This window comes from Camarhynchus parvulus, chromosome 2 (genome assembly GCF_901933205.1).
Source record: "Camarhynchus parvulus chromosome 2, STF_HiC, whole genome shotgun sequence".
Taxonomy (NCBI): domain Eukaryota; kingdom Metazoa; phylum Chordata; class Aves; order Passeriformes; family Thraupidae; genus Camarhynchus; species Camarhynchus parvulus.
The window spans coordinates 2,165,116-2,190,250 of NC_044572.1; the positions used below are offsets into that span (position 1 = coordinate 2,165,116).

At 47.7% G+C, this 25,135-nt stretch overlaps 1 protein-coding gene across 1 annotated transcript in view; it reads left to right on the forward strand.

Annotated features, from left to right (window-relative positions):
- Positions 1-25,135, forward strand: part of WNT3A (Wnt family member 3A) — a 100,702-nt gene that overhangs the window by 39,171 nt on the left and 36,396 nt on the right. The window contains exon 2 of the mRNA XM_030943479.1: positions 17,065-17,306. Coding sequence (XP_030799339.1) covers positions 17,065-17,306 — 242 coding nt within the window. The remainder of the gene's footprint in view (positions 1-17,064; positions 17,307-25,135) is intronic.

Below are 25,135 nucleotides of genomic sequence, written 5' to 3' on the forward strand. Positions count from 1 at the left end.
AGAGCAGTTTTTTTGGGTTTTTTTGGGTTTTTTTGTGGAGGAAAGTTCTCCACCCTGATTTTGCCACAGAGGAAGGGGTTTTTATTCAGGGAATTTGGCAGGTTTGAAGCAGGAGTCTAGCAGAGAAGAGGCAATGGCTGTGAGCAGCTGCTGAAGGCTCTCCTGCTGCTGTGTCAAAAAAAAAAAAAAAAAAAAAAAGAAAAATAATAGAATCCACGTTTCTGCAGCTGGGAAACTGAAGGGAGCATTCCCCTTCTCCCTGTCGAGATTTGACATGTGTGGACACAGACAAGGAGTGGGGTTTGCTTAGGCAATGCACCAGTGCTGACTCCTGCTATTCTGCTCACTGCTCTTCGCTTTCTCCTCACTGCTGCCTCCCATCCTACCTCATTCCTGGCCCCTTCTCTCTTTCTTTCACCCCTTCATGTCCTGCCTGAGTGCAGAAAATGAGCTTTTTACAGCAGGAATCATCTCCCTGACACTTCTCCGCTGAGCTTTTAACACAATGGGAGCCCTAATCTCAGACTCAGGTTCAAGGCATAATAGTAATAATTATTGTTGTTATCGTTGTAATAACAATGATGGAAAGATTTAGAGAAAGCAGGGGGAAAAAAAAATGTGGCTAACAGCAAGGGAAGATTACCCTGATCCTGGAAAGAGGTGTGTATCAGCAACTTTTAATCACCAGATAGGCTTCCTCTTGCAGGGTGGGGTGATGCAGGAGTCTGGGAGCTCTGCTTGTGTTCCCTGGTGGAGCATGTGCTGGGAGCTGTGGGAGTGGGTCAGTCAGGGTGCAAAAAGGGGTTTTCCTAAATTCAGGTGCCCAGAAAGTTGGGGAATGGACTGCAGGCGTCTGTCCAGGACCATCAGCAGACAGTGGCTCAGACCTCACAGCCACAGAGGTCAATGTTTGGCCGCTTGTGGAGTTTGGAGCTGGGGGTTAACAGCCAACGTGGGCATGTGGGGCTTTCTCCCCCTCTCCTTTCTTTGGAGCACAGCAGATAAATAGCTCCAGGTGAAGGCCTGCACATTCTTTATGAAGCAAAACGTGCTGTCGGTGTAAGGAGGCGAATGTGTGGCCCGGGGCACCATGTGCAATGTAATGTGTCTCGAGTCCCTTGCACGGGCTTGTTTGAAATATGTGTCAATAACAGCAGCAGCAGTTTGCTGCTCAGAAAGGAAAAGGAGGTGAGCCGTGGTGGGGAGAGAGGGGAAAGCAGGAGGGCAGGTAGGTCCCCATCCTCCCCCAGCAGCCTCCTTAAAAGCCCCAAAGCTTCTCCTCCTCCCCACCACCCACTTGGTGAGATCAGCCTGAGCACAGTGAATACCCAGCACAGGCACTTCCAGCAGAGAGCCAATGTGTTCACCTACAAACTCGTTTTTACAGCAGAAACAATAAATGATCTCTTGCAGGGAGAGGGGGAAGCCTCTAATTATTATTTTTAAGGGCGTAAACCAAACCCAGGTTAAAAATTATGGGGGGCTGGCTTGTCTTCCTCTTCTTGTTTCCTGTTCTAGACAGGATTCAGGTCTCAGTGATTTCAGCAGAGTCACAATTAGCACCTGCAAGTGCCATGTGTGGAAAGCCACAGCCCTTCTGCATAAACCTCTTTGCCACCAGTGCCATGAGAGTGGCTCCAGCAGCTCTTGCAGGGAGGATGGGTCAGCACATCCCTGGGGGAACTGCTGGATTCCCTGTCTCTGGATATCTCTGGATCAAGAGTGGGCACCTTTCTGGCGGAGGTGATTCAGGCCAGTGCTGTAGAGGAGATGAGTTAATGGGTGGTCTGACTTGGTAATTACAACTGTTGATGAATCCATGAGATTACAGTGTTGTTGGAAGGGAGCTCGGCAGAATTCCTGAGCTTTTGTGACTGCCTCTCAGCAGTTCCCCTGCCCCAGCTGAGGAAAACCATCTCACAGGGAGGCAAAGAGGGGAACGGTGCTGAATCTTCAGAATTTTGTGTGCTGGTGAGGATGCCCCTGGCTTGGTCTGCAGTGGGAACTGCTGAGTTTGGGTCTTTGCTCCTGCATTTGCTATAATTCCCATGGAGGGGGTTTCTACCCCACTGCAGCCCCCCTTCTGCTCTCAGCGAGTCTCTGTGGAGCTCAGAGCCAGACCTTTGGCCAAAGGGTTTGGTACAGGTGAGCACAAACCTCTTGTTCATCACCGAAAAAATCCTGAGGTCAAGGTGGGATTCACCCCATTGGACACCTTTGGCCAGAGGGTTTGGTACAGGTGAACACAAACCTCTTGTTCATCACCTGACTAAATAATCCTGAGGTCGAGGTGGGATTCATCCCTGTTGGACGCCTGCACTGCCAGTAACTCACAGCTGAGGAATCACAGAATCATGGAGTGGTTTGGGTTGGGAGGGTCCTTAAAGATGATCCCATTCCACCCCTGCCATGGGCAGGGACACCTCCCACTGTCCCAGGGTGCTCCAAGCCCTGTCCAACCTGGCTTTGGACACTTCCGGGGATGCACAGGTAGCATTACACTTTCATGGCCAGTGGAGCCCAGCACTAAACTGGAATTAACTCCATGACTTAACTTCTAATTGAAACTGTCTTGACTAGGCCAAGTTGCTTTTCTCCTAATTGTGTCCAGTTCTTCCCACTGGACACCTGGGACCTGTGGGATGGCTGGCTCAGCTCTGTGTTGTGGCCACCCACAGCAGCTGAGGGGGCCCTATCAAGGCTCCGAGTCCTCGTGTAGCTTCCCAGGGGTACCTGAGACACCCAGGAAGGTTTGGAAGCCACTGCACGGGTCCTACAGAAAACCTGTGGCACTTGGGAGCTGGGTTTGACCCCCAAGAGATGTCCCTGTGCACTCAGCCTGACCCTGGCATGTCCTGAGATATCTCACCAGCCTTTGGAGACTTCACCCGCCTTGTCCCGAGCTTCTGATTCCCAAAAGTTATTAGTCACTGTTAGTAGGAAAAGGAGGTGTAAGAAAGAGTTCCTTGAGGGCACCCTCGATGTTTCTGGTGGATGTTTGGGTGCACCAGAGCAGAGAAATGTTCAACCAAGCCTCCAGACCCAGGGATGTGTCAATAGGTGTGTCCGTGCGTGGGTACACGCGGGAAGGGAAGGGAACAGAGAACATCTGATGGTGGCACCAGGGGTAAACACGTCCTCATGCTCATGGCTTTGCTTCCACTGCCATTTTCAGCCCTGCAGCTGAGCAATCCCTTCCAAAGAAAGCAGCCTCTCTGCCCTCCTGGTTGGTGATAGATGGGGTGATGTCCTGTAGGTGAAGAGCTCAGAGACCTCTAAATCCCTGGTGTGTTTGTGCTGTCAAACCTCCAGGTGTTCCTGCTTTGTGTAAAACAACTGAGCCCTTCCTGCTGCTGCTAAATTCCCTTCTGCTCCTCTGAACCTTGGTGGTAATCTGTGGGACTGAGTTCCATTAATTAATTAGTTCAGCATTGTAATAAACCCTAGAGTTGTGCTCTAAGACAGTAGTTATAGAGCCTCTACACCATTTAGGATGTTACTGCTGTAAAATTCCTTTAAAATTGAATTTTCTCTTGCCCAGGCAGCACGGGCAGTTGAAAATTCCTGTATTGTTTAATTTAAAGGAAAAAAAAAGAGTTGCTAAAATCTTGAGTGGTTTGTTCAGTTAAATATTTCTGTCCAGTCAAAATACCTCCTTTAGATCCCTACTTTCCCACATTCTGGTGCATTTTCACTGGCACAGGTTGCCCGGAGAGCTGGTGGGTCCCATCCCTGCAAACATCCATGGTCCGGCTGGATGGGGCTCTGAGCAGCCTGATCTGGTTGGGGACATTCCTGATCATGACCAGGGGCTTGGAGTGGGTGAGCTTTGAAGTCCCCAGACAAACCATTCACACAGAAGCCATTCCATGATTCTCTGACTGTGTATTTAGGGTCTAGGAGCATGGGAGAGCTGAAACCCAGGGAGTGAGCAGCTCTTTGGTTGCTCCTGCAGCTCTTTGGTGAGACACAGCTGCCTCTGCAGTGTCCCTGTGGCCCCTCAGACCCCACATGAGATCCATGGATGGCTTTGCTCTGTCTCCCGTGGAGCTCCCTCCCCACAGAATGGTTTTGTCACCGTTCATATCGCCTGTGAAACCCAATTATGAGCATTGCATAATCCCCCAGATCCACCAAGTGCATCAGTTCTGCGCAGAAATCCATGCTGGAAGGAATCCATCTGCTAAGCTGAGTGACCCTGAAGCTTTATTATTATTATTATTATGCTGAGGAGTGCTTGTCTCTGGTTTCTAAAGTAAACACAGGAGGGATCTTGGCAGAGGAGCTTGCAGCAGAAAGCTGGGATTGCTTTCCCAAATTCTTGGCTGCTTCCCTTGCTGCATGTCAAAGCTGGTATCTGTGCCTAGCAGTGATCACCCCTCCACGAGCTGATCACGGTCTGGCAGCCTGTCTGAGCTCCCCAGCCACTCTCAGACAGAAATCATTAAGGCTGGGATGCTGCTCAGGCGTGCAGGTGCTGCTGCTGCCCCTGGAGAGATTCCCAAATCCTTCCACGGAGGCTCCGTGCCCCCAGCACTGAGGGGTCCTTGGCTCTTCACCCAAAATCTTATTCCATCCCTCAGGTCAGAGATTTGGGGTAGTTTATGCTGCTGCAAGGACAATTCCTGACCCACTTTCTTTGTTCAAAATCTTTCCCCTCCTGCCTGCAATGGGGATGGTTCAGCCTGGACAGGAGAAGGGTTCAGGGTGATCTAATTGTGGCCTGGACCTGAAGGGAGCTACAAGAAAGATGGAGATAAGCTATTTACAAGGGCAGGAGAAGGGGGAATGGCTGCACACTGAAAGAGATTAGGGCTGGATTAGATACTAGGAAGGATTTCTTCCCTGTGAGGGTGGTGATGCCCTGGCACAGGTGCCCAGAGCAGCTGTGGCTGCCCTTGGATCCCTGGGAGTGCCCAAGGCCAGGCTGGATAGAGCACCCTGTGATGGTGGAAGGCATCCCTGCCATGGCAGGGGGCTGGAAGCAGATTTAAGGTCCCTTTAAGGTCCCTTCCAACCCAGGCCGTTCTGTGTTTCTCTTTCATGATTCCTCCTCCTTCCCCAGTTTCTTTGGCATTCACCAGCCTGGCCCTTCCCAGATGTTTTCCATGCAGGCCCTGCCTCACCAGCCAAGGCGTTTCCACCCTGGAGAGCAGTTCTGTTCCTCTGAGGAACATCAGGGCACCACATCTGCCAAACCACTTGGAGAAGAAACTCCTTGAGCCCCAGCTCCTGGTGTGAGAGCAGCAGACGCCAGCAGGTTTAGGGAGAGGAGCCTGGAGAGGAAAGCTTGGTCCTTTCTCTGGTGCCATAATTCTCTAGATGTGTTTTTGGAATTTAGACCAGGTCTGGAAGAACCTTTCATACAAATCACCTTTTTTTCACCCAAGAGATCTGGAGGGTGGGTGGCCTCTTGCTTGAGAGTCATCAAATCATGGAATGGTTTGGGTTGGGAAGGACCTTAAAGCTCATCCCATTCCATGGGCAGGGACACCTCCCACCATCCCAGGCTGCTCCAAGCCCTGTCCAGCCTGGCCTTGGGCACCTCCAGGGATCCAGGGGCAGCCCCAGCTGCTCTGGGAATTCCATCCCAGCCCTTCCCCACCCTCACAGGGAAGAATTGCTTTGAGCACCTAGTTTAAATCTATATAAATATATATGTCCAAAACAGATTATAAAACCGTGACTTTGGGTCGTTGTCACTGTTGAGGGGTTGCCAAATGGAGGGATTTTGCTTAGCAACCCAAGAAAATGAAGCTGCCTCATGGCTGAAACCTCCCTGCCCGCTCCCTTCACAGCAGAATGAACTTTGGGCTAAAGGAGATCCAGCGCATCCATTTCAGTAAACAGGAGCTATCTGCAGACAATGGTAAAAGTCAGTGCTGTAAAGCAAATTAAACCTTTCCCTTCCTTCTCTACACCAGGTTTTATTGTGATTGTTATTCTTTCTGTTGTGAGAGATGATCTCTGAGAGAGAATTTTTCTCTCTCTCAAGGTGTATACAAGTGCCAGGACATCCACTGGCATTTTTCCTGTACCTCTGAGCGACTCATCAGTCTGTACCTCTTTAATTTTACTGAGATCTAGCTGAAACATGTCAAGGAGCCATGAGGATTTTTTCCCATGCAAAGCAGTTTCTTTGCAAAAAAAAAAATCCAGTTGTTCTGTTGCAGCAGAAATTGCACTTTCATTTGAGGAAAAAAATCATTTTATAAGCAGTAAAAAAAGTTTGAGCTTTGGCCTCATGGCAGTCTTGTTGCTGTTTTGGTGCTAAATAAGAGTTGTTTTCTCTTTGGGCTCTGGAGTTGTTCATGTCCTTCCTCCGTGTGGATTTTTTGTTGTCTAATACCAGGTCATCTTTTGCTGCAGCTCTTCCCAAAGAGAGGGAAGGAGAGGATAAGGAGCTCTCTGCCTTCTGCTGCTTTCCACATTTTTCTAAAAGCCGGAATAAAGACCTGAAACCTCTTTCTGGAGGGAAGTTTGTCTTTCCTGTCCTCCTCTCATGTTCCTTTCCCATATGGCAGGACCAGGATCCAGACAAATATTCCCATTATTTCCTCTGGGACAGAAATGGTTCCTCAGAGAAGGTGTAAGATGTGTTTCTGTCTGTTTGTGACTCTGGAACTGCTGATTCCCTCTTGATCAGTCCTTGAGTCGTTCAGAGGCTCTGAATGAGAGGAGAATTGTGACATTTCAGGCCAAAGGAGGAGCAGATTCCATGATGAATGAGTGATATGAAAGGAAGCACAACCATAATTTATTGCCAGCTACTTAGAAGGTATTTTGATGGATAGTGCAAGTAGATGAAAAGCCCTTTTGGGTTTGGGATTTTTTTTTTTCCAGTTCATTAGTTCAAATTGAAGCAACTTTTTCATGGTAGCAAAATCAGGCATGTGATCAGAAATCCTTTTTTTCCAAAAAATCAAAACATTTCACTTAGCTTTGAGGTTCTGAGTATTTTAAGATAAACACAAAAGATTTTTACACAAAATACAATTGCTTGCAAATCCACCCTCTATAAAACTGTTATTTTTACACTGGTCAGAAAAATTAAGCTTATTGTGAGTGCTTGGCAAATATGCCAAACTCAGAAGATTTCAGGGTGGGTTTTTCTGTCATGTAAAAAAATTGTGCCCAGTCCTAGGTGGCAGTTTCAGTAGAGTTGATAAAGCAATGTGGGAGCTTGCCCTTCCTCAGATGTTTCAGATTTGGACCCAGTGACAATGAGAAATGGCAAAATTCCCGATGAAACTGGAGCTGTGCTGTGGGTCTGCAAAGGAAACAATCCCTGAGGTTGCCCAATCCAAACTTCTAATTTGGTATCGATAATTACATTAAAAAAAAAAAGCACATAACAGTGTGACAAGTTCCTTATTGACTGTCTGGGTGCAATAAAAGTCCTTGAACACATGCTCAGTTTTAAATATGTGCTCAAGCCCCTCTGTTAACACGAGGCACTGGCTGAAGTGCTTCTCTAAATCAAGGCTTCCTGCATTTTCCTTAGGAGTATTTTATGACCAGAACAAAAAGTAGTTGTAGGAATCATTAGAGGGAAAAGAAGAAGAAGAAAAAAAAAAGAGAGAGAGAGTGCAAAAGGAAGGAAAAACAAAGAGGAGGAAACTTTATGGCTCCGTAAACAGCTGTAAGCAATGTCTCTGGTCGGGTCAGACCGGTCTGAGTTGACAAGGCAGTGTCTCCAATTATATAGCATGCTGTAGCCTGTAAAAATGAAATCAATTTGTTATTTTTCTGGGAGAACATTATAGCGTGAGTTCACACATTTGGTGAGCCTGATGAGTCAGTGGAAGCCAGAGGAGGAACTCGCAGCCCTGTGTGTGTGTGTGTGAGGGTCTGTGTGCGCTCACCCGATGCATATTCACAGCACTTTCTCCAAGGAAAGGGTGAGAAATGACAGTCGCCAAGGAAAGGGTGAGAAATGTGAGCAATTTGCTTTGCCAAAGCAGTGGACAGTGCAAATCCTGCTGTTCTTGCCCAAAACCTCAAAATGACGGCGCTCTCCATCCGTGGTTCTTATTTCAAAATTGGCTTCGCTGGCGGAGGAGTTTCAGGATAAAATTCCCCCAAGCGCTTAAGCACTTAAGCAATTTAGAAGTCCAAATCCAATCTTTGCAGGGATCTGAGGTCTTTGAGCCCAGTCCTCCAAGGTATTTAGCACTGACATAGCCCAGGCCAGACCTCAGTGCAGGGGGATGAGCCTTAATGAGAGGTTTGAAACCACAATATGTACTTTATATTGCTGAGCATTTAAAAAAGGTTCAAGTTGGGATGCTTTAGGGGTGGGGAGGGGGGAGAACTGGGAGCATTAGGACTAGCCACAGTCCTAATTATTATTGAAATTCAGAGTAGGAGTCCAAATATCTTTGCATTGTGTAGGCATTTTTCATTGCCTAATATGTTGCTTTATCCCTTCCCTCCATTCCCCTAATTTAGCGCACCTGACCCAGAAAATTAGAGCTATTTTCACCTAAAACTTCATTCCAGTGCCCAAGTTATATAAGCATTGTGCTGGGGAGAAGGAGGCAGGTTCTTTTCCAAGCCAGCCAGTGGTTGCCTCACAAACACACATTCTTTCCATTTGTCATGAAACCCTGAGAGGGGTTAGGCTGGGAGAAGTCAGAAGTAAGGCAGCAAAGGTGTTTACATGAAACTTTTTAAATTACTCCCCTTTCATTTGCAAGTAACTGTTGTTCCTTGTCCCAGGTGAATTTATCCATCAGCAATATCATTAGATGAGTTCATTATTAAGCACGAGATTTACAGCGCTCATAAACTGCAGTGTAGGTGGCAGATTAAAATGTTAAGGCTTATACATCTCTAAAACCCTGCACTGCCATCCTGGCACATTTTAGGAGGTAAATGGAGGAAGATCTGAAGCGGGGAGACCTCCAGGGAGCAGCCCCAGATGTAGGATGGGGAATGGAAGCAGCACCAGGGTCACTGGGACCTGGACCCAGGCTTGAAAACGTGGTTTGAGGGGCCATTATTCTGCTGCCTGGGCTGTTTCTCAGATGACATGTGTAGCAAAGGAGTTAATTGCCTTGGGTAATTAAAGAGTTCCAAAGACTTTTTCCAAGGAACTGGGTTGTTAATACTTGTATTCTGTCTCCTCCTCTGTTCTGTAGATCCTAAGGGAAGACAAAGTCAAAGCAACATCTCTTGCACTCCGAGTGGAAGGTGCTGAGTGTTGTGGTGTGCCTTAGTTCCTGTGGGAATTCACTGTCCTGGCCAAACCTCAGCTCAGGGAATTTTGCTTTCTTAGCACCCACTTGAAGCTGCCACTGAGCTTATTATTTTTCAAATCCAGCCTCAAACCACTCTGAACAATCTGTTAGAGATAGCAAAGACTTTCCTTGGCCTCCTCTTCCAGCCCTCCAAGGATTTCTGAGATTCTGCCAAAAAAAAAAAAAAAAAAAGGTGAAATTCCCAATTCCTGCTTTCAGCTTGGAAAAAAAAAAGGTGTCCAGTTTGTGCTCCTCATTTTTGCACAGCCAGTGCTGCCTCCTGGGCATCTCCAGTGATTCAGCCCCCTATCTGAGGCATCTCTCTGAGGATGGGCTGAGTTGCCCTCTGGAGATGCTGATCTTGCTCCATGGGCTCAGGTAGACGGCGAGCTTGGCCGAGATTCCAAACTTTGAGATGGTCACAGTGGGGTGAGGTGAGTCCCACGCTCAGGGATGCTCTGATGAAAGGCGCAGCAGAAGCCCAGTGCTGCTGCATCATCACCATCTCCGCCGCTGTTATTCATACAGGGCAAGGGTGAGGGAATCATTATGGGAGAAAAAGGCACCTCCGAACCTCTATGTGTGTGCAGGGTTGGGCTCGGCCACACAATTATGGGCATACTTTCGGGGTTAGAGGAGAAAGAAAGAGGATTTAAATATAGCCCTTGTGCTGTTCTTGGAGATGGATGAAGAATTATCCAGCAAGAACAGTTAACCCAGTAGGTTGCAGCCTTTTTCTTTTCCAGGCTGGAGGAAAAAAAAATCTGGAAGGACAGAATTTGTGCTGTCTAACAGGCTTAGATTTCCTTCTGTGAACCTCTTGGAAATAGTCTTGATAGCGAGATGCCCAGAGCCAAATGTTGAAGACCCCCCCCCAATCAACATTGCAGAGAGTCATAATTCCTGAATTAAAGTCTGACACTTCGGTAATTAGACTGCTTAGGCCTAAGCTTGATTGCTACTGGTCCATGCAAAACAAAAAACAACCCCCAAACCGAAAAAAATATCTTTCATCAGAATCAGTTACTTGATTCATGTCTTCTAGAGCCAGACCTATCATTTTGCTGATCTGTGTTAAGGTGGTTTCCAAGTTTTCAACTAAAACAACAATTAAAATTGTTGCTATTGTCCACATTTTGTAGTTGCTTGGGTTTGGGATAGTTTTAATGTCACAGAAGAAAACTACTTTGATACAGGAGGGACAATAGTGAGCAGAACAATTTCCTCTTCTATTTAAAATAATGGGGTGTGACAAGTTTCTCTTCTTTTCATTCTAAAATTTCTCTAGGTTTTGTTTTCATAGTAAAACAGAGAAAAAATCACAGCATATGCTGGAATATTGGTATTTTCTGTGAAAAATAAGGCCATTCAGTGAATGTAGAAGTTTTTCTGCCTGTCCACTGGCCTGGCCTCTGGGCTGGTGGTTCAAACCATAGAACCATAAAACCATAGCATGGCCTGAGTTGGAGGGACCTTAAAGATTATCCCATTCTGCTCCTGCAATGGGCAGGGACACCTTTCACTGCCCCAGGCTGCTCCAAGCTCTGTCCAGCCTGGCCTGGGACATTTCCAGGGATCCAGGGGCAGCCACAGCTGCTCTGGGCACCTGTGCCAGGGCCTCAGCACCCTCATAGGGAACAATTCCTTCCAATATCCCATCTATCCCTGCCCTCTGGCAATTTGAAGCCATTCTCCCTTGTCCTGCCACTCCAGGCTCATACATTTTCTCTCTTCATCTTTCTTGTGGGTCCCTTCAGGTCCAGGAAGGCCACAGTGAAGACACCCTGAAAGCCTTCTCAAACCAAGCTGAACAAATACAATTCTCCCAGCCTTTCCTTGTAGGAACCATGCTCCATCCCTCAAATCAACTTTGCAGATACTCTTTGGGATCACCCCAGCAGGTCCATGTCCTCCCCATGTGTCTACCCAAGAGTCTCATGAATATTTGTGTCCATAGTGGAAAACACACAGAAAAAATTCCATCTCCTGTTCCTGGTTTCAACCTCTGGGATATCCTTCCCATCTTCCAGTTGTCCATGTTGGATGGACACCACACTCCATCTGTCTTGTGGCAGCCCTGTGTGCTGAAGGATTTTGGGAATTGCCTCCAAATCCTTCCCCAGGAGCCTCTTGACATTCAGTGCCATTAGCCATGCATGGCAGCCCCCATTTTTGGAACCTTCACAGCCTTCCAGCTGCTTATTTCTCTAAAAAACCAAAAAGTGGTTTTAGGCAGCCTCAGATGCATGGATTTCATGCTGGTCAACTTGAAGGGTTATGGTGAGAGATGAGAGAGTGTCTATTTGGGGTGTTGTAGGATGCTTCCCTGTGAGCCCCTCTGGTGCCAGGAGATGTGAGACAGCCCTTGAGGAGTTTTCCTCACAGCTTTTCACAACCTATGGACACTTCTCCAGCCATCTGCTCAATTTCAATATTTTAGGATCATTATACCACAGATGTGTTGTGAAAATGCATCTTTCTAGAGAAACCACTTTTCGCAATTTGTCCCCTCTTTCATCACGTGGCTGAGATTCTTCTAAGGGATGTGTGGCACAACGGAGAGGCAGCCAAAATGAGTTAGAAAGGAACGGGGGCTGAGCTGAACCGCTGGAAACCTGGATGGATTATAGGAAAGATTTGGAGGAGGCATCTTGCTGTTAGGGGGCTCCCTGAAAAGGGAGAAGCACTGAAGGCATCTACAAGAGAACATAAATCCCCTCTGCTATGAGCAGATGGACATCCTTTGATTTGACTTCTTCACCAGGACTAGCTGGACAAGAGGAGCAAAGCCACTCCTGGTGCTCAGTTTGTAATATTTGGTGGGATTTAAGTGCCCTCAGGGTCTTCTCTGGGGTAATTTGGCAAGTTGCGCCCTTGCTGTTCAGCATTAATAGATGAAGTTATTTTCCCAGTGTCAGGGCACCTGGAAGGACATCCCTGGAGGAAGCTCTCAAAAAGCCTCTCCAGGATAAATAGCAAAACAAAGCTCAGGAATGAGAGAATTCAGGGAGAAGCAAGCAGCTGTAGGAGTCTCCACACACTGCTCCTGATGTGTCAAGGACTTTTGACACGCTGAGAAGGTGGTGACCTTGAAAAGTCAGCAGAGTGGTGCTGTACAGTGAGGTCATGCAGAGCTGAAACCCTCTATTTTTCTGGAAAAAAAAAAAAACCTCTGTTGCAGGTATTTCCTGCATATTTTTCCCTCGTAACCTGGCTGGGGTGTCCATTCCAAGAGGGAGGGCCCATGTAATTTATTAAGAAGGTGGCCAGGTACTTATTTACAACGGTTCTGCTGAAGGAGCAGATAGATTGAGATAAGGGAAATGAAGAGCTCTCGAGGTGTGTTGGCAAAGAAAAATGCTCACTGGAGGTTGAATTAAACACTTCAGGGCATGCAAGGCTTAGAGATAAGCGAAGAACTTTGGCTGTGGACATACAGAGCAGTGTTTTCATGGCTCCTCCTGTGCTAGTGGGAAGGAAAGCCTGGTTGGTTTGAAAGGAACAACTTTTTGACCCTTTCCCGTGGTTCAGACTTGAGCAGACCCTGTTCTGTTCATGAGTGTGTTTGTAAAATTGAGAGCTCCAGGAATTCTGCATGGATAGGGAGAGGTTGGGGTCAGTGCGTCCAGGAAGTGCTGGTGCTCGGGGAATTTGAAGGTTAGACCACAGTAGATGACGCTCAGCCCATTTCTCGACACCACATTCTCAAAATTGCCCACATGAAGGAGATTGTTTAGGAGCGTGGAAAAATGCAAACGCCAGGTCTGATCATTGGAAACAGTGAGAGAAAAAAAATGAATGATGGGAGCCACGAGAGAGTTGAGCAACACTGAAATGAGATTCTGATCTTTACAGACTTTCCCAATGTTTTCTAAAGGTTTGGTTGTTGGGTTGTTGTTGGGTTTTTTCTGGGTGGAGGAGAAGGTTGGAAGGTTCATGAGGTTCCCACCTGATGATCAATAATAATGACAGGGAGCTGAAAGAACTGGGTTCTCCTAAAGATAAATTGACTTTAGAGAGAGAGAAAGTGTTTACAGCTGGAAGTGAAGTAGAAACCAAAAGAGGGTGCTCAGAGAGATGTTATCACGCTCCAGGAGCTGCAAGTGAGCCAGGAGCAGGAGCAGGACGAGCAGGAGGTGGAGGAGGAGGAGAGGAGGAGGAGGAGGAAGGTGCTCAGCTCTGCTCAACAGCAGAACCACTGCTGATGGGGAGATGTTCTGAGATTCCACCCTGCTTCTCCAGCTGAGAGTCAAGTGACTCCACAGTGCCCCATGAAACACCAAATTTGTGTTGCCCCGTCTCGGGGCCTGATGACGCCTTGAGAACAAGGCTCTCGCTGGAGATTGTCTTTTGCAGATTAAACTTTCCAGACTGTAACTCAGATCAAAGTCAGGTGTGACTGTTTCCCTGCTGTACTGAGCATGGAGCAGTGTGGAAAAGCAATTAGTGGTATTTCTATATGTTTTTGGGTTTTTTTTTTAATCTTAGATAATCTTTCCAGCAACGGAAACGAATAGTTGAGGGCACCAGCCTACAAACTCGTCTTCCTATGGCTGGTATTTTCATTTTACCACTGTAGTAACCACCAAGAAAAACCAACCCAGAGACAGTCTTGAGTTTGGCTGTTCATATGATTAAAGTTTATGAGGTTGGAATCCTAAACTTCACCAGGGTCCTACTGATACAGCTCAAAAAAATACTTCGGGCTTCACAACCTGCAACAGGTTGATGGTAACTCATGGATGCTTTCTCTTTGTTGGGAGCTGGGTAAGGGACTTTGGAAAGCTTTGGGAAGGATGTTGGTGGCTGCAGGTGATGTGGAAACAAACTCTACAGACGTTCCCACAAAGTTAACTTCAGACACCAGAAAACAGCCACATTTTGGATTCTCTGTAGTCGATGGCTGGAGGATGAGTAGGAACAAGTAAACTAATGTTTTTCCCTGGAGATTTCAATGAAGGCATCGCTTCAGATGGTTCACAGAGACAGGACCACTTAGCTCCCAATCCTAAAGCTGGGAATCCCTCCTAAATCCTAGTTTCGTGGGAGTTCAAAGGATTAAAATTAAAACTCAACAAGGAGACAGAGGCAACTCAACAAGTCCTCTGAAGCCTGAAAAATGTTTTAGAAGGTGTCTTTAGTCCAGAAATTTTGGTCCTGTGCTTTGTAGAATGTTTAACAGCGAAACAAAACGTACACTTGGCATGGGCTCCATTTCACAGATGGTTTTCTGCCAGCTGTGTACCCTGAATTAATCTAAAGCTCAGAAAACCCCGTATCTAGCCAGTGAGATAAGGAAAATGAGTTTAATGGGTCCTTTGCTCAGCTTTCTCCTGTGGGTTCCTGCAGGTGCCTGCGGGAACTCATCTCCTTCCTCCAGCTGAGGTCTCTGCTTGTCCTTCAACCCAGGGCTGAACTTTCCAGGGTGGGACAGTTTCAAGGAACTTATCCCATGCTGGTTGTCGGGGATCATGGTGTGATTCACCTGGAGGCTCCCAGGGTGCAGACATGCCCCAGCCACCCGGGGGGGTTTGAGTCTGGCCAGCACAGCCACTGGGGGCAAGGCCATGATTCACCCCAGCCCCAAGCACACCCCTCAGCTGGGCAGGGGCATGGAAATGTCTGCTGCTCCCTGATTGCAAAAGCAGCCTGGGGTCAGCTGGAGACACCCCAGCGAGCATTGGAGGGTGGGTGACACGGACACAATTTTGAGCTCCTTCTCCCTTTTAATGCGATGGAAAGAAGGGGCACTTCTGGAGGGCAGTTCATGCTGTGTGTCTCAGCCTCCCTCCCTAGGGTAGGATGAATTTTCCTCTAATATTGAGATTAATCATCTCCCAGAAGTCCAGCAGAGGTGGAAAGAGGCATCTAAGTTCAGGAAACCAGCTGGAAATCCTTTGGTTTTCCACACACCTTGTCCATCTGAAGTTCATTTAGTGGAGGGCACATTCTTGGCTGAGCTGATTATCCAGGTTCTAGACTCCTAGCTGGAGTCATTTGGGATCCAGAAATGGATGTCCTTATTTGTCTGGAAAGGATGGATTTGTAAGGATTAATCTGGGGTTGGCAAAGCCCTTGAGATGTGGCTCCTGACCATGTGAATGTCACCTTCTTCTCCCTTCTGTCCCCTCTTGACCAGGTCCCCTCCAGGAGAGGAGTTAATTGGCTGCAAGGACCCTTCTCTTTAAAACAAAGCAATTTTAAAATAATTTTTATCCTAGCCTAGAGAACTGCTAAAGTCAAGCTAATTTTCTTCTGGACTTTGGCAACAATAAAATTCTTGTGTTATTTTTTAAGTCAGAGCAAAAGAGAGTGAAGGCTTTAATTCCCTGGCAGCCCTGTTGATAATTTAAACACACCATGCTGTTCCCAAATGAAAACCACACAGCAAAAAAATGAATGTAAACAGAAATACACACTGCCCAGGCAGGTTCCTCTTTGTCATTAATTCAGGGCAGAAAAGACAATCAAGAGATTTAATTAGAAGAAAAGGAAATTATGCTCTAAAAATCCCTTCAGTTTTAGTAATCAAGGTTATTATTAGAAGCACCAGTAAAAAACACTTTAAAAATCTATGTAATTAGCTGCATATCTGCTGATCTCCCTGCAGAGCTGACTTGTTTGTCTCCAAGGCTTCACCAACATAAAGGTTCATGGACACTCCTTTCAAGACTTCCACTGGGCTGAGCACAGAGTTTGCACTCAAGTTTAATTGGGATTGGTTTTGGGTTGTTGGTTTGGTTTGGCTTTAATTTCACTCCCCTCACTTTAACTAAAGCCCCACAGAATGATGCTGTTCCCCTTCCCAAATTCTTGGTGCTGCCTTTCCAAAGACTCAGAGCTCGGTGGTTTCAGCTGCTGGAGTTATTCCTTTGGGTAGCTCCGAAAGTGCTTTTGACTCAGCTGCCAAAATTTCCTATGAAACGTCTTGTGGAGGTGTGCTTGTGTATCAGAGAAAGAAATGCATGTTTGACCCCCTGGTGGGAAAGGGAAAAGGGAAAATGGAAAATGGAAAATAAGGGAAAAGGGGAAAGGGAAAATGGAAAATGGAAAATAAGGGAAAAGGGGAAAGGGAAAGGAAGGGAAAAGGGGAAAGGGGAAAAGAGAAAAGGGGAAAAGGGAAAAGGGTAAATGGAAAATGGAAAATAAGGGAAAAGGGAAAGGAAGGGAAAAGGGGAAAAGGGAAAAGAGGAAAGGGAAAAGGGAAAGGAAGGGAAAAGGGGAAAAGGGGAAAAGAGAGGAAAGGGAAAAGGGAAAGGAAGGGAAAAGGGGGAAAAAGGGAAAGGAGGAAAGGGAAAAGGGAAAGAAGGGAAAAGGGGAAAAGGGAAAAGAGGAAAGGGAAAAGGGAAAGGAAGGGAAAAGGGGAAAAGGGAAAGGAGGAAAGGGAAAAGGGAAAGGAAGGGAAAAGGGGGAAAAAAGAGGAAAAAGGGAAAAGAGGAAAGGGAAAAGGGAAAGGAAGGGAAAAGGGGAAAAGGGAAAAGGGAAGGGTAAGCAGGGGAAAGGGGAAGGGAAGGGAAGAAATATTTCACAGCAGAACGATGAATTAAGGCTTTGGGAGGATGTTTGGGAGGATAAATGAAGGGAGGATGTTTGGGAGGATAAATGAAAGGAAGATATTTTAAAGTAGATTTTTTTGCCTTGCTGGGCCTGTAGGGAACTTCAGGAGATGTTTTGGTGACGGATAACAATGAAAATGGTGTTTTCTGGTGAGGAGGAACCCAGAGGAACTAAAGACGTTGATTTCCTGTTCCCATTCTTCTGAGCCAAGCACAAGGGTGAACCCCAGCCTCACAGATCTCTTTTCCCTGTTTTTCTTGCCCAGGTCCCTGGCCATTGGTCACCAGTACTCCTCCCTGGGGACTCAGCCCATCCTGTGTGGGAGCATCCCGGGGCTGGTGCCCAAGCAGCTGCGCTTCTGCCGCAACTACGTGGAGATCATGCCCAGCGTGGCAGAAGGGGTGAAGATTGGCATCCAGGAATGCCAGCACCAGTTCCGAGGGAGAAGGTGGAACTGCACCACTGTCAACGACAGCTTGGCCATCTTTGGGCCCGTGCTGGATAAAGGTGAGTGAGGAGCTGTGGCGGTGTTCACAGGGGTTCTTGGATGAGGGAAGAGACGAGGATCTGACTCCATGTTTTAGAAGGCTTGATTTATTATTTTATGATATATATTACATTAAAACTATACCAAAAGAATAGAAGAAAAGGTTTCATCAGAAGGCTAGCTAAGAATAGAAGAGAATGGAACGATAACAAAAGCTTCTGTCTCGGACAGAGAGTCCGAGCCAGCTGACTGTGATTGGCCATTAATTAGAAACAACCAACATGGGCCAATCACAGATCCACCTGTTGCATTCCACAGCAGCAGATAATCAATGTTTACATTTTGTTCCTGAGGTCTCTCAGCTTCTCAGAAGAAAAAATCCTAAGGAAAGGTTTTTTCATAAAAGTTGTCTGTGACATGGAGCTACGGGTTTGGGGACATCTGTGGTGGAATTGGCAGCAGAGGTCTTGAGAAACCTCCTGTGAGCTCGTTCCCTTCTGAAAAAATCCTGTAAAATGTCCTGTATGGACATAGAACCTGAGCTGGATAAAGGAGTGGGGTTATCTCAGTTCCAGCTGGGAGCGGGAGGTTGGACTGGAGACCTCCCTGAGACCCTTTCAGCATGAGTTATCCCATGATCCTGCACCCTGGGAATGAGCACAGAGCGTTACTGTGTTTGCGGTGCTCAAGCAGGACCTGGCTCCTTTCCTGACCCTGTGCTGTGATTTCAGCTCTTTAGATGATGGCAGAGGGGAAATGATGGGCTGTTGGGGATGGTTCCTAGGGACTGGACTTAGCAGATAACATCAGTTTTTATACTATTATGAAATGCAATGAAGATCAAAGGCCTGGGGAAATCACCATCAATTAATACTTCTGCTTTCCTTGGTTGTGAACACAGTAAATTAGGACAGCGTGCAAATTCAGGCAACTGTTTCTGCACCCCTTGATAGAAGTGGGAACTCTCAGAATTTTTTTGCCCTAGGTTGTTGAATTTTGTGAGATATAAGCCCTAAGCTAAGCTTAAGTATCTGGTCTTTTCCCTTTTAGGTTGGTAGGAGCCTGTGAGAACTCCTTTATCCCTCTTTGAACTTGTTGGGTGTCTTTTAAAACCCAGCCTGGTCCTGCTGGTCTCACTAAGTCTGGGCTAAGTTTTGCCTTTCCCTTTGACAGAAAAGGGCCCTTCCTTCCTTCCTTTCCTTCCTTTCCTTCCTTCCTTTCCTTCCTTTCCTTCCTTTCCTTCCTTTCCTTCCCTCCCTCCTTCTCTCATATAAAAGAGAAGGGAACATCTCGAATATTTTCAGGGAATCTGGTGTATGTAATTGATCTTTACCCACCTTGGGGTGTGTTCAGTGCTTCCCATGTGTTTTTTTTTTTTTTTAGTTTTTCCCCCCAAATCAGAACAGATTTGGGCATTTCCTTCCCCTAGACCGTGTTGCTCCAGCTCAGCCTTGAGGACTTCCAGGGATGGGGAGTCCACGACCGCCCTGGCCAATGTTCTCCCAGACACTCTGGGATTTTACACCCCACATTATCCCCGTGGATAAACTGCTCCTCACCTCCCTGCTGACCAGAGGAACCCCAATCCCACCATCTCCCAAATTCCCAACTATCTCCCAGCGGGGCCGGCACCGAGGGTCCGTCCCTGCCCCACGCTGGCGGCTCTCGGTAGCCGGGCTCAGGGAGGGAGAGGAGACTGGGACGATTTCATAACTGAAGAATGTTGTTCCTTGAGGGAGAATCAAACCACCCTTCAGTTTTGCTTCACCTACAGCAGGAGGGGAAGGGGGAAAAAACCATCTCAGTCGCATTCTTGTGCGGCAGATCCCCCAGGGTAGGAACATACTTGAGCTCCTACCCTGAAAGAGAGAAGGGGAAAAGGAGAGAGAGAAAGCAAGGAAGCAAAAATCTGTTTTGCAGCTTGGATTTTAAGGCGCCCAGGATCTGAGTGCAGCTCTCCTGGGAGTCAGTGGGGAACCCCATCCTCCCTCAGCAGCTCCTACAGCATCTCCCCTTTGCCTCACACACTATCTGCACTCCTTTCACTAAAAAGGATCAACTTTAATGCCTCCAGGAAATCCTTTCCAGGCCCAAGTCTCACTGTCTGGGCTGCCCTTGCTGCTGTGGGAGCTCATTGCTCATTCAGGACTGGGCTTGAGCTGTGATTCAGCAGTGCCAAACTGTCACCAGACTCTGGTCCCGTTAAGAGCCATGTTCTGATATCTCCTCTAAAACCAGACTCTTTTCCCCCATCTGCCTTTTTATGGAGAAAGATCCCACATGTTTTAGCTAAGTCTATATTTATGTACAATTTTCTTTTAGCCAGGCCTAATCGCCAGAGGTCCCTGGAACCCTAACAATTCTGGGATTTTGGGGTGAATCACACATTAAACAGGAATGGCACTGATGAGCTCAGCTACCAGGGAATGGTGCTGTGCAGGGGATCCTGACCTGCTGCTGTTGAAGGACACACTTGACCCTAAATCTCTCTTGCTCTTTGTATGTCACCCAGGGCAGAGGAAGAGCAGAATTCCCCCATCCCACCCTATTTATTCAATTATCCAGAGAGATGTGGACTTTCTATCCCTGGCAGTGTCCAAGGCCAGGTTGGATGGGCTTGGAGCAGCCTGGGAAGGTGGAAGGTGTCCCTGCCTGTGGGATGTGTCCCTGCCCATGGCAGGGGTGTAATGAGATGAGCTTTAGGGTCAGGGCTGTGGGATGGGGTTTTTCTCCTCCTCTGTGGCCTTGGGAGTGTATGGGCAGGAGTGCAGCTTCATGGAGAAGCATTCAGACAGGTGCCACTGTTGGGTATTCCTTGCAGATCCCCAGGAAATGGGAGTTTTGGTCAGTTTGGACTACTTGGAATGCAAAAAACAGGATTCCTGTTTTCCTGTATGGGGAAATAATTGAGTCTGATCTCCTTCTCTCTACCTGAACTTAATCTGCTTATAATTTCTAATATAAAGACGTTACAACTCATTTCTGGTCTGCCAGAAGCTCAAATCTCAACTGCTGGACAGTAGAAAGAACCTCCCACTTGACTTTTTGCAACAAAATAATCGAAAGGAAAAATACTTTAATATTGAAAGGAAAAATACTGTTATTTTTTTCTCCACCTGTATTTTATGAAGTGAAGAAGAACATGGCAATGGCCACATGACCTGAAGTGACCACCTGAGCCACAGCTCATGCTCAGCCCCTTGCCTGAGAGGCCTGGCAGTTTTTAATGCAGTTATTGCATCTTTCAGTTCACCAAGGAGAAGGGGAGATTTTTGAGTTGCCTCTAAAAAGAGGCAGGATAAAACTCTGGGGGATGTAGGAGAAGCACACCCCATCACTGACAGCAGAAAGTGAGCAGTGCAGCCTGGCAGGCATTTTCCATCTCCAGCCAAAGTGCCTTGCATTGGGAATTGTGCCTTTTGCCTTTATTTTAGCTTTTGTGGCCTGAAGAGGCTGTTCATGCTTAAGCTGTGAGTTTAGAGTCTCTCGGTGCCGCGTGAGCTCTCTTTGAAACTCCTCTGGGTAGAAATATGAACCAATCTCAAGAGAAGTAATACAATTAAAGCTTATCATGGCCCTGTCTCTTTAAAGGACTTTGGCACATAATTAAGTCAAAATAAAAGTTTCCTCTCTCTCCTCCCCCCGCCATTCAATAAAAGTAAATTACCTCCAACTATTTAAGCCCACTGTTCGTTTAAATTTAAAAAGGGAGCCCTTGTCTATCTTATTTCTTTCACTCACTCCCACCTCCTTCTGCTAAAGACTGGCCAGGGCTTTAAACCTGCCAGCTGGGCTGAGAAATGGTTAATAGTTATTGTGGAGGAGCAGCTTTTAATGAACTATTGAAGAATGATACATTGATGGAGTAATGGGAGTTTAAGTCTCTCTGTAATGAAACAGGTTCTCAGCGCCGACCCATTGTGGTGTAAATACGGCACGTCTCTCCCACTGTTTGGTCAGGGCTAAATAGCAGAGGCCACAGGGGGGTCTGCTGATGGGGTCTCCTCTTTAGTTAATCAATCTGATTGGATTAGGGTCACTGAGATCCCTAATAATGTCAAAGGTTACGCCAAACTGGATTAAATGCTTTGTTGGAGAGGGCTCGGGTTCTTTCAGCCCCGGCCGGCAGGGCTTGTTTATTAGACTTTAACACTCGTGTGCAGCCTTGGGAAGCCACTCCTGCCCTTTCTGTGTGCACAGGGAGGTGGGAAGGAGCCAGGGCAGGGGTGTCCCGTGGCTCTGCACCCATGGGATGAGCCCTGGGAGGATGTGCAGCAAATTCCCCAGCGGACAAACGAGAACCCGATGGGTGACCAAGGCCCAGGGGCGTAAATTCATTCCGGAAATGATGGTTGGCTGCTGAGCCTGCTCCGAGGCAAATGTCGAGAGTCACAGCAGCGGTGGAGTGACCCTCTGCTCGTGTCCCCCGGGGTTAATCCTGTCTGTGGCCAGCAAAGCCCTGTCCTTTCACTGAATTCACGGAATGCACGGAATTCACGGAGTTCATGGAACTCATGGAATTCACAGAATTCCCAGAATCACCAGGTTGGAAGAGACCTTCAAGGTCATCCAGTCCAACCCAGCCCCAACAGCTCAACTCAACCCTGGCACCCAGTGCCACATCCAGGCTTTGTTAAACACACCCAGGGATGGGGACTGCACCACCTCCCCGGGCAGCCATTCCAGAACTTTATCACTCTTTCTGTGAAAAACTTTTTCCTGCTATCCAACCTGTATTTCCCTTGGTGCAGCTTGAGGCTGTGTGCTCTGGCTGTGTCAGTGCTGCTGGAGAAAGAGCCCAGCCCCAGCTGGGCACAGGCACCTTTCAGGAGCTGCACAGAGTGATGGGGGCAGCCCTGAGTCTCCTTTTCTCATGAGTCTCCTTTCTGGTGCAGTTTCTGTTTGCGCATCCACCAGGCTGAGCATGGGATGAAATATGAAGTATTTCAGACCACTGCATTGCTTTGCTATTAAACTGGGGGTCGTCTTGCCTTCCAGAACTTCCATCTCAAATCAAGGTGGGATGGGATGGGATCTCCCTGTTACCTACCCAGAATGACCACAAAGCCCGGACGTTCCCTATTGTCTTCCCTCACCACGTTCCTGCAGATGACACTGTCCTACAGTGTCCTTCAGGAAGTGACACCAAATAACCCCTTTGAAGGTCCCCTGGCAGTGGAGAGGGGCAGCATCCTAACAGGATCTGGAATCCCTGGATCTCCAGGGCCTCATTCCTTCCCACAGCAGAGCACACAATGCCTGCTCGTGGCCTGACGTGACTGTCATTATCCAGGCAGGCTTCTTGCGTGATCCAGACTGGAGAATTTCCCCTCGAGACTTCTGGAACGAAACCAAAATCTGAATTTGACTGCAACATCTCTTCCCAAAGGACATTTTGCCTTGACATATCACCAAGAGATAGACAGCCTCCTCTTTACAAATCTCCTCCACTGCTCTGGTGTTGACAACCAGCCCCTTTGTATTCTCTTCTAGCACTGACTATTTTCTTTGCTACTTAGACTTCCTAAAAAGTTAAAACTGGGGCCTGCAGGTCAGCAAAACTTTGGGTCCTTGACGCCAGACAGCGAGACAGGTCGAGGTAGTTCCAGTTGTTGCTGGGGTCCTCCAGGGCATGATTCATCTGAGGTATTCCAGACAGTTTGGATTAAATTATTCACACCCTGACGTTTCTACGTCTCTCCATCAATCACTGAGGGAATCCAGGGAGACCGGCTCTGGATGAGAAGACTCGTGCTCCCAGGGACTGCATGAAGGGCAGAGAAGGCATCTGTCTAGCTCCTGAGAGAGGTGGGATTCAAATCACGTCCAGTTTCCTGTGGAATGCTGGGCACTGTCACCTTTGCTGCCAGGCTGACTTTGGGCTCGGCTCATTTGTGAAGTTTGGTTTATTTTGGTCTAGAGTCCTTCTGGGGATAAGCCCCATGCGTTCTTTCTCTCAAGAAAGCCCAAACAAAGCTGTGTTCAAGGGTTGACTCTTCACCATTGTGGATGAGGAAGCTCATCTCATGCCTGGTGAAATCCATGCGAGTTTTTCCCCAGATCAGGCGAGAATGGAACCAGACTTTTAAATTTCAGTTATCATCCCTTGGAGTCACAAGTCTCCTCCATATTTTTTTTTCTTGCTGTGTCATAACAGCATCGCTGCCTGGGCTCCCTGATGGGCCTGATCTCATCTCCCAGAGTTAGCTGTCAGAGTCTGAGCAGTCACCCCAGGCTCCCTTTGCAGTCTGTGGAGAGCAGTCGGCATCTCCGGGGAGCAATTCATCTGACCTATCTCAGACACCTATCTCAGGATAACATGAATCATAGCAAGATGTTTATTTCTCTCCATTGACTATAGAGGGAGCCTAGGGCTACAGCCTCAGACTTCCATGGGTGCTTCTTGGAGGCCCATTTTGGGGGCAGATTGTTCCCACCCCTCATGTTTCTCCTGTTGGAAAGCAATCCTGACATCCAGCCACAGCTGGAGAGGGGGTTCCATTATTTTAATAATGGAACCACATGGCACGTGGGAAGGATCTCCTGGACCACTGAATGCAGCCAGCCCCTTGCTATTCAAGGCATAACAACATCTCATAACCATTTAAAAATTAATACATTTAGCAGATCTCATCCTATTTTCCTGATGGCATTCTGGCATCTCAGTTGTCTCCGAGCCAAACAGAGTTTGGAGACTTCCCCCCCGCCTCCTTTTCCCTGCTCTGGATCAGCCTTCTCCACTTCTGCAATAAAGTAAGGCATGAGCAGAAAGCCACAAGATACTGATCCATCCAGGAGGTTTGTTACATGTAGGAGGTACTCTCTCTCCTCTCTCTCTCATGAAACTCTTCCCAAGAGGATCTGATTTCCAGCCCCACCCCGTCTCCCTCCCCGCTGATGGCAATTTGGGCAGCTGCCCTGGTATCAACAACGGAGATCTACAAACTCTGCCCTGTAACTATGGGGAAGGAAACTGGAAGGATCAGGCTTGAAAATGTGACTGTGCAAGCTCCTCTCAGCCAGCAGGATGCAGAAATCCAGAGGTTTGCCTGCAGAAATCCAGAGGCAGGACATCTAAACCCAACGGGAGCTTGGAGTGGGGAATATTGCATGGGGTGAGGGGATGCTGCACTGCTGAGCCCATTCCAGCCCATGGAAATTGAGTTTGGAGTGGGAATTGCTGCACTGCTGAGCCCATTCCAGTCCGTGGAAATTGAGTTTGGAGTGGGAATTGCTGCACTGCTGAGCCCATTCCAGTCTGTGGAAATTGAGCTTGGAGTGGGGATTGCTGCACTGCTGAGCCCATTCCAGCCCGTGAAAATTGAGCTTGGAGATTCCAGCCCGTGGAAATTGAGCTTCCACTAAATCCAACTGGGGCTACTCCAGACAGGAGCTCCAGTTGGATTTAGTGGAAATTGTGCTTGGAGTGGGGAATACTGCATGGGATGAGGGGATGCTGCACTGCTGAGCCCATTCCAGCCCGTGGAAATTGAGCTTGGAGTGGGGATTGCTGCATGGGATGAGGGAATACTGCACTGCTGAGCCCATTCCAGCCCAAATTCCCAAATTCAGCATTCCTGACCTGGGGTTTGGGTGGCTAACTCGGTGCAAGGCAGCGTGTTGGAGCTGCAGCACGCTGGACAAGCAGTTTTGGCGAGGTCTGGAGCAGCTGTGGCTGCATCCCACAGAGTCCTGGGGGATCTGCAGCTTCCCCCGAGCCGTGGCAGGTTGCAAGGGCAGCAAACAGAGACGCTGAGGGAAGGTGCCAAGGTGTTATCCCTCAGCTTTTGGGAGCAGGAGTGTGCTGAGGTGGGGAGGAGCTCCTCCTCTAGCTGCTGGAGCCAGGTGG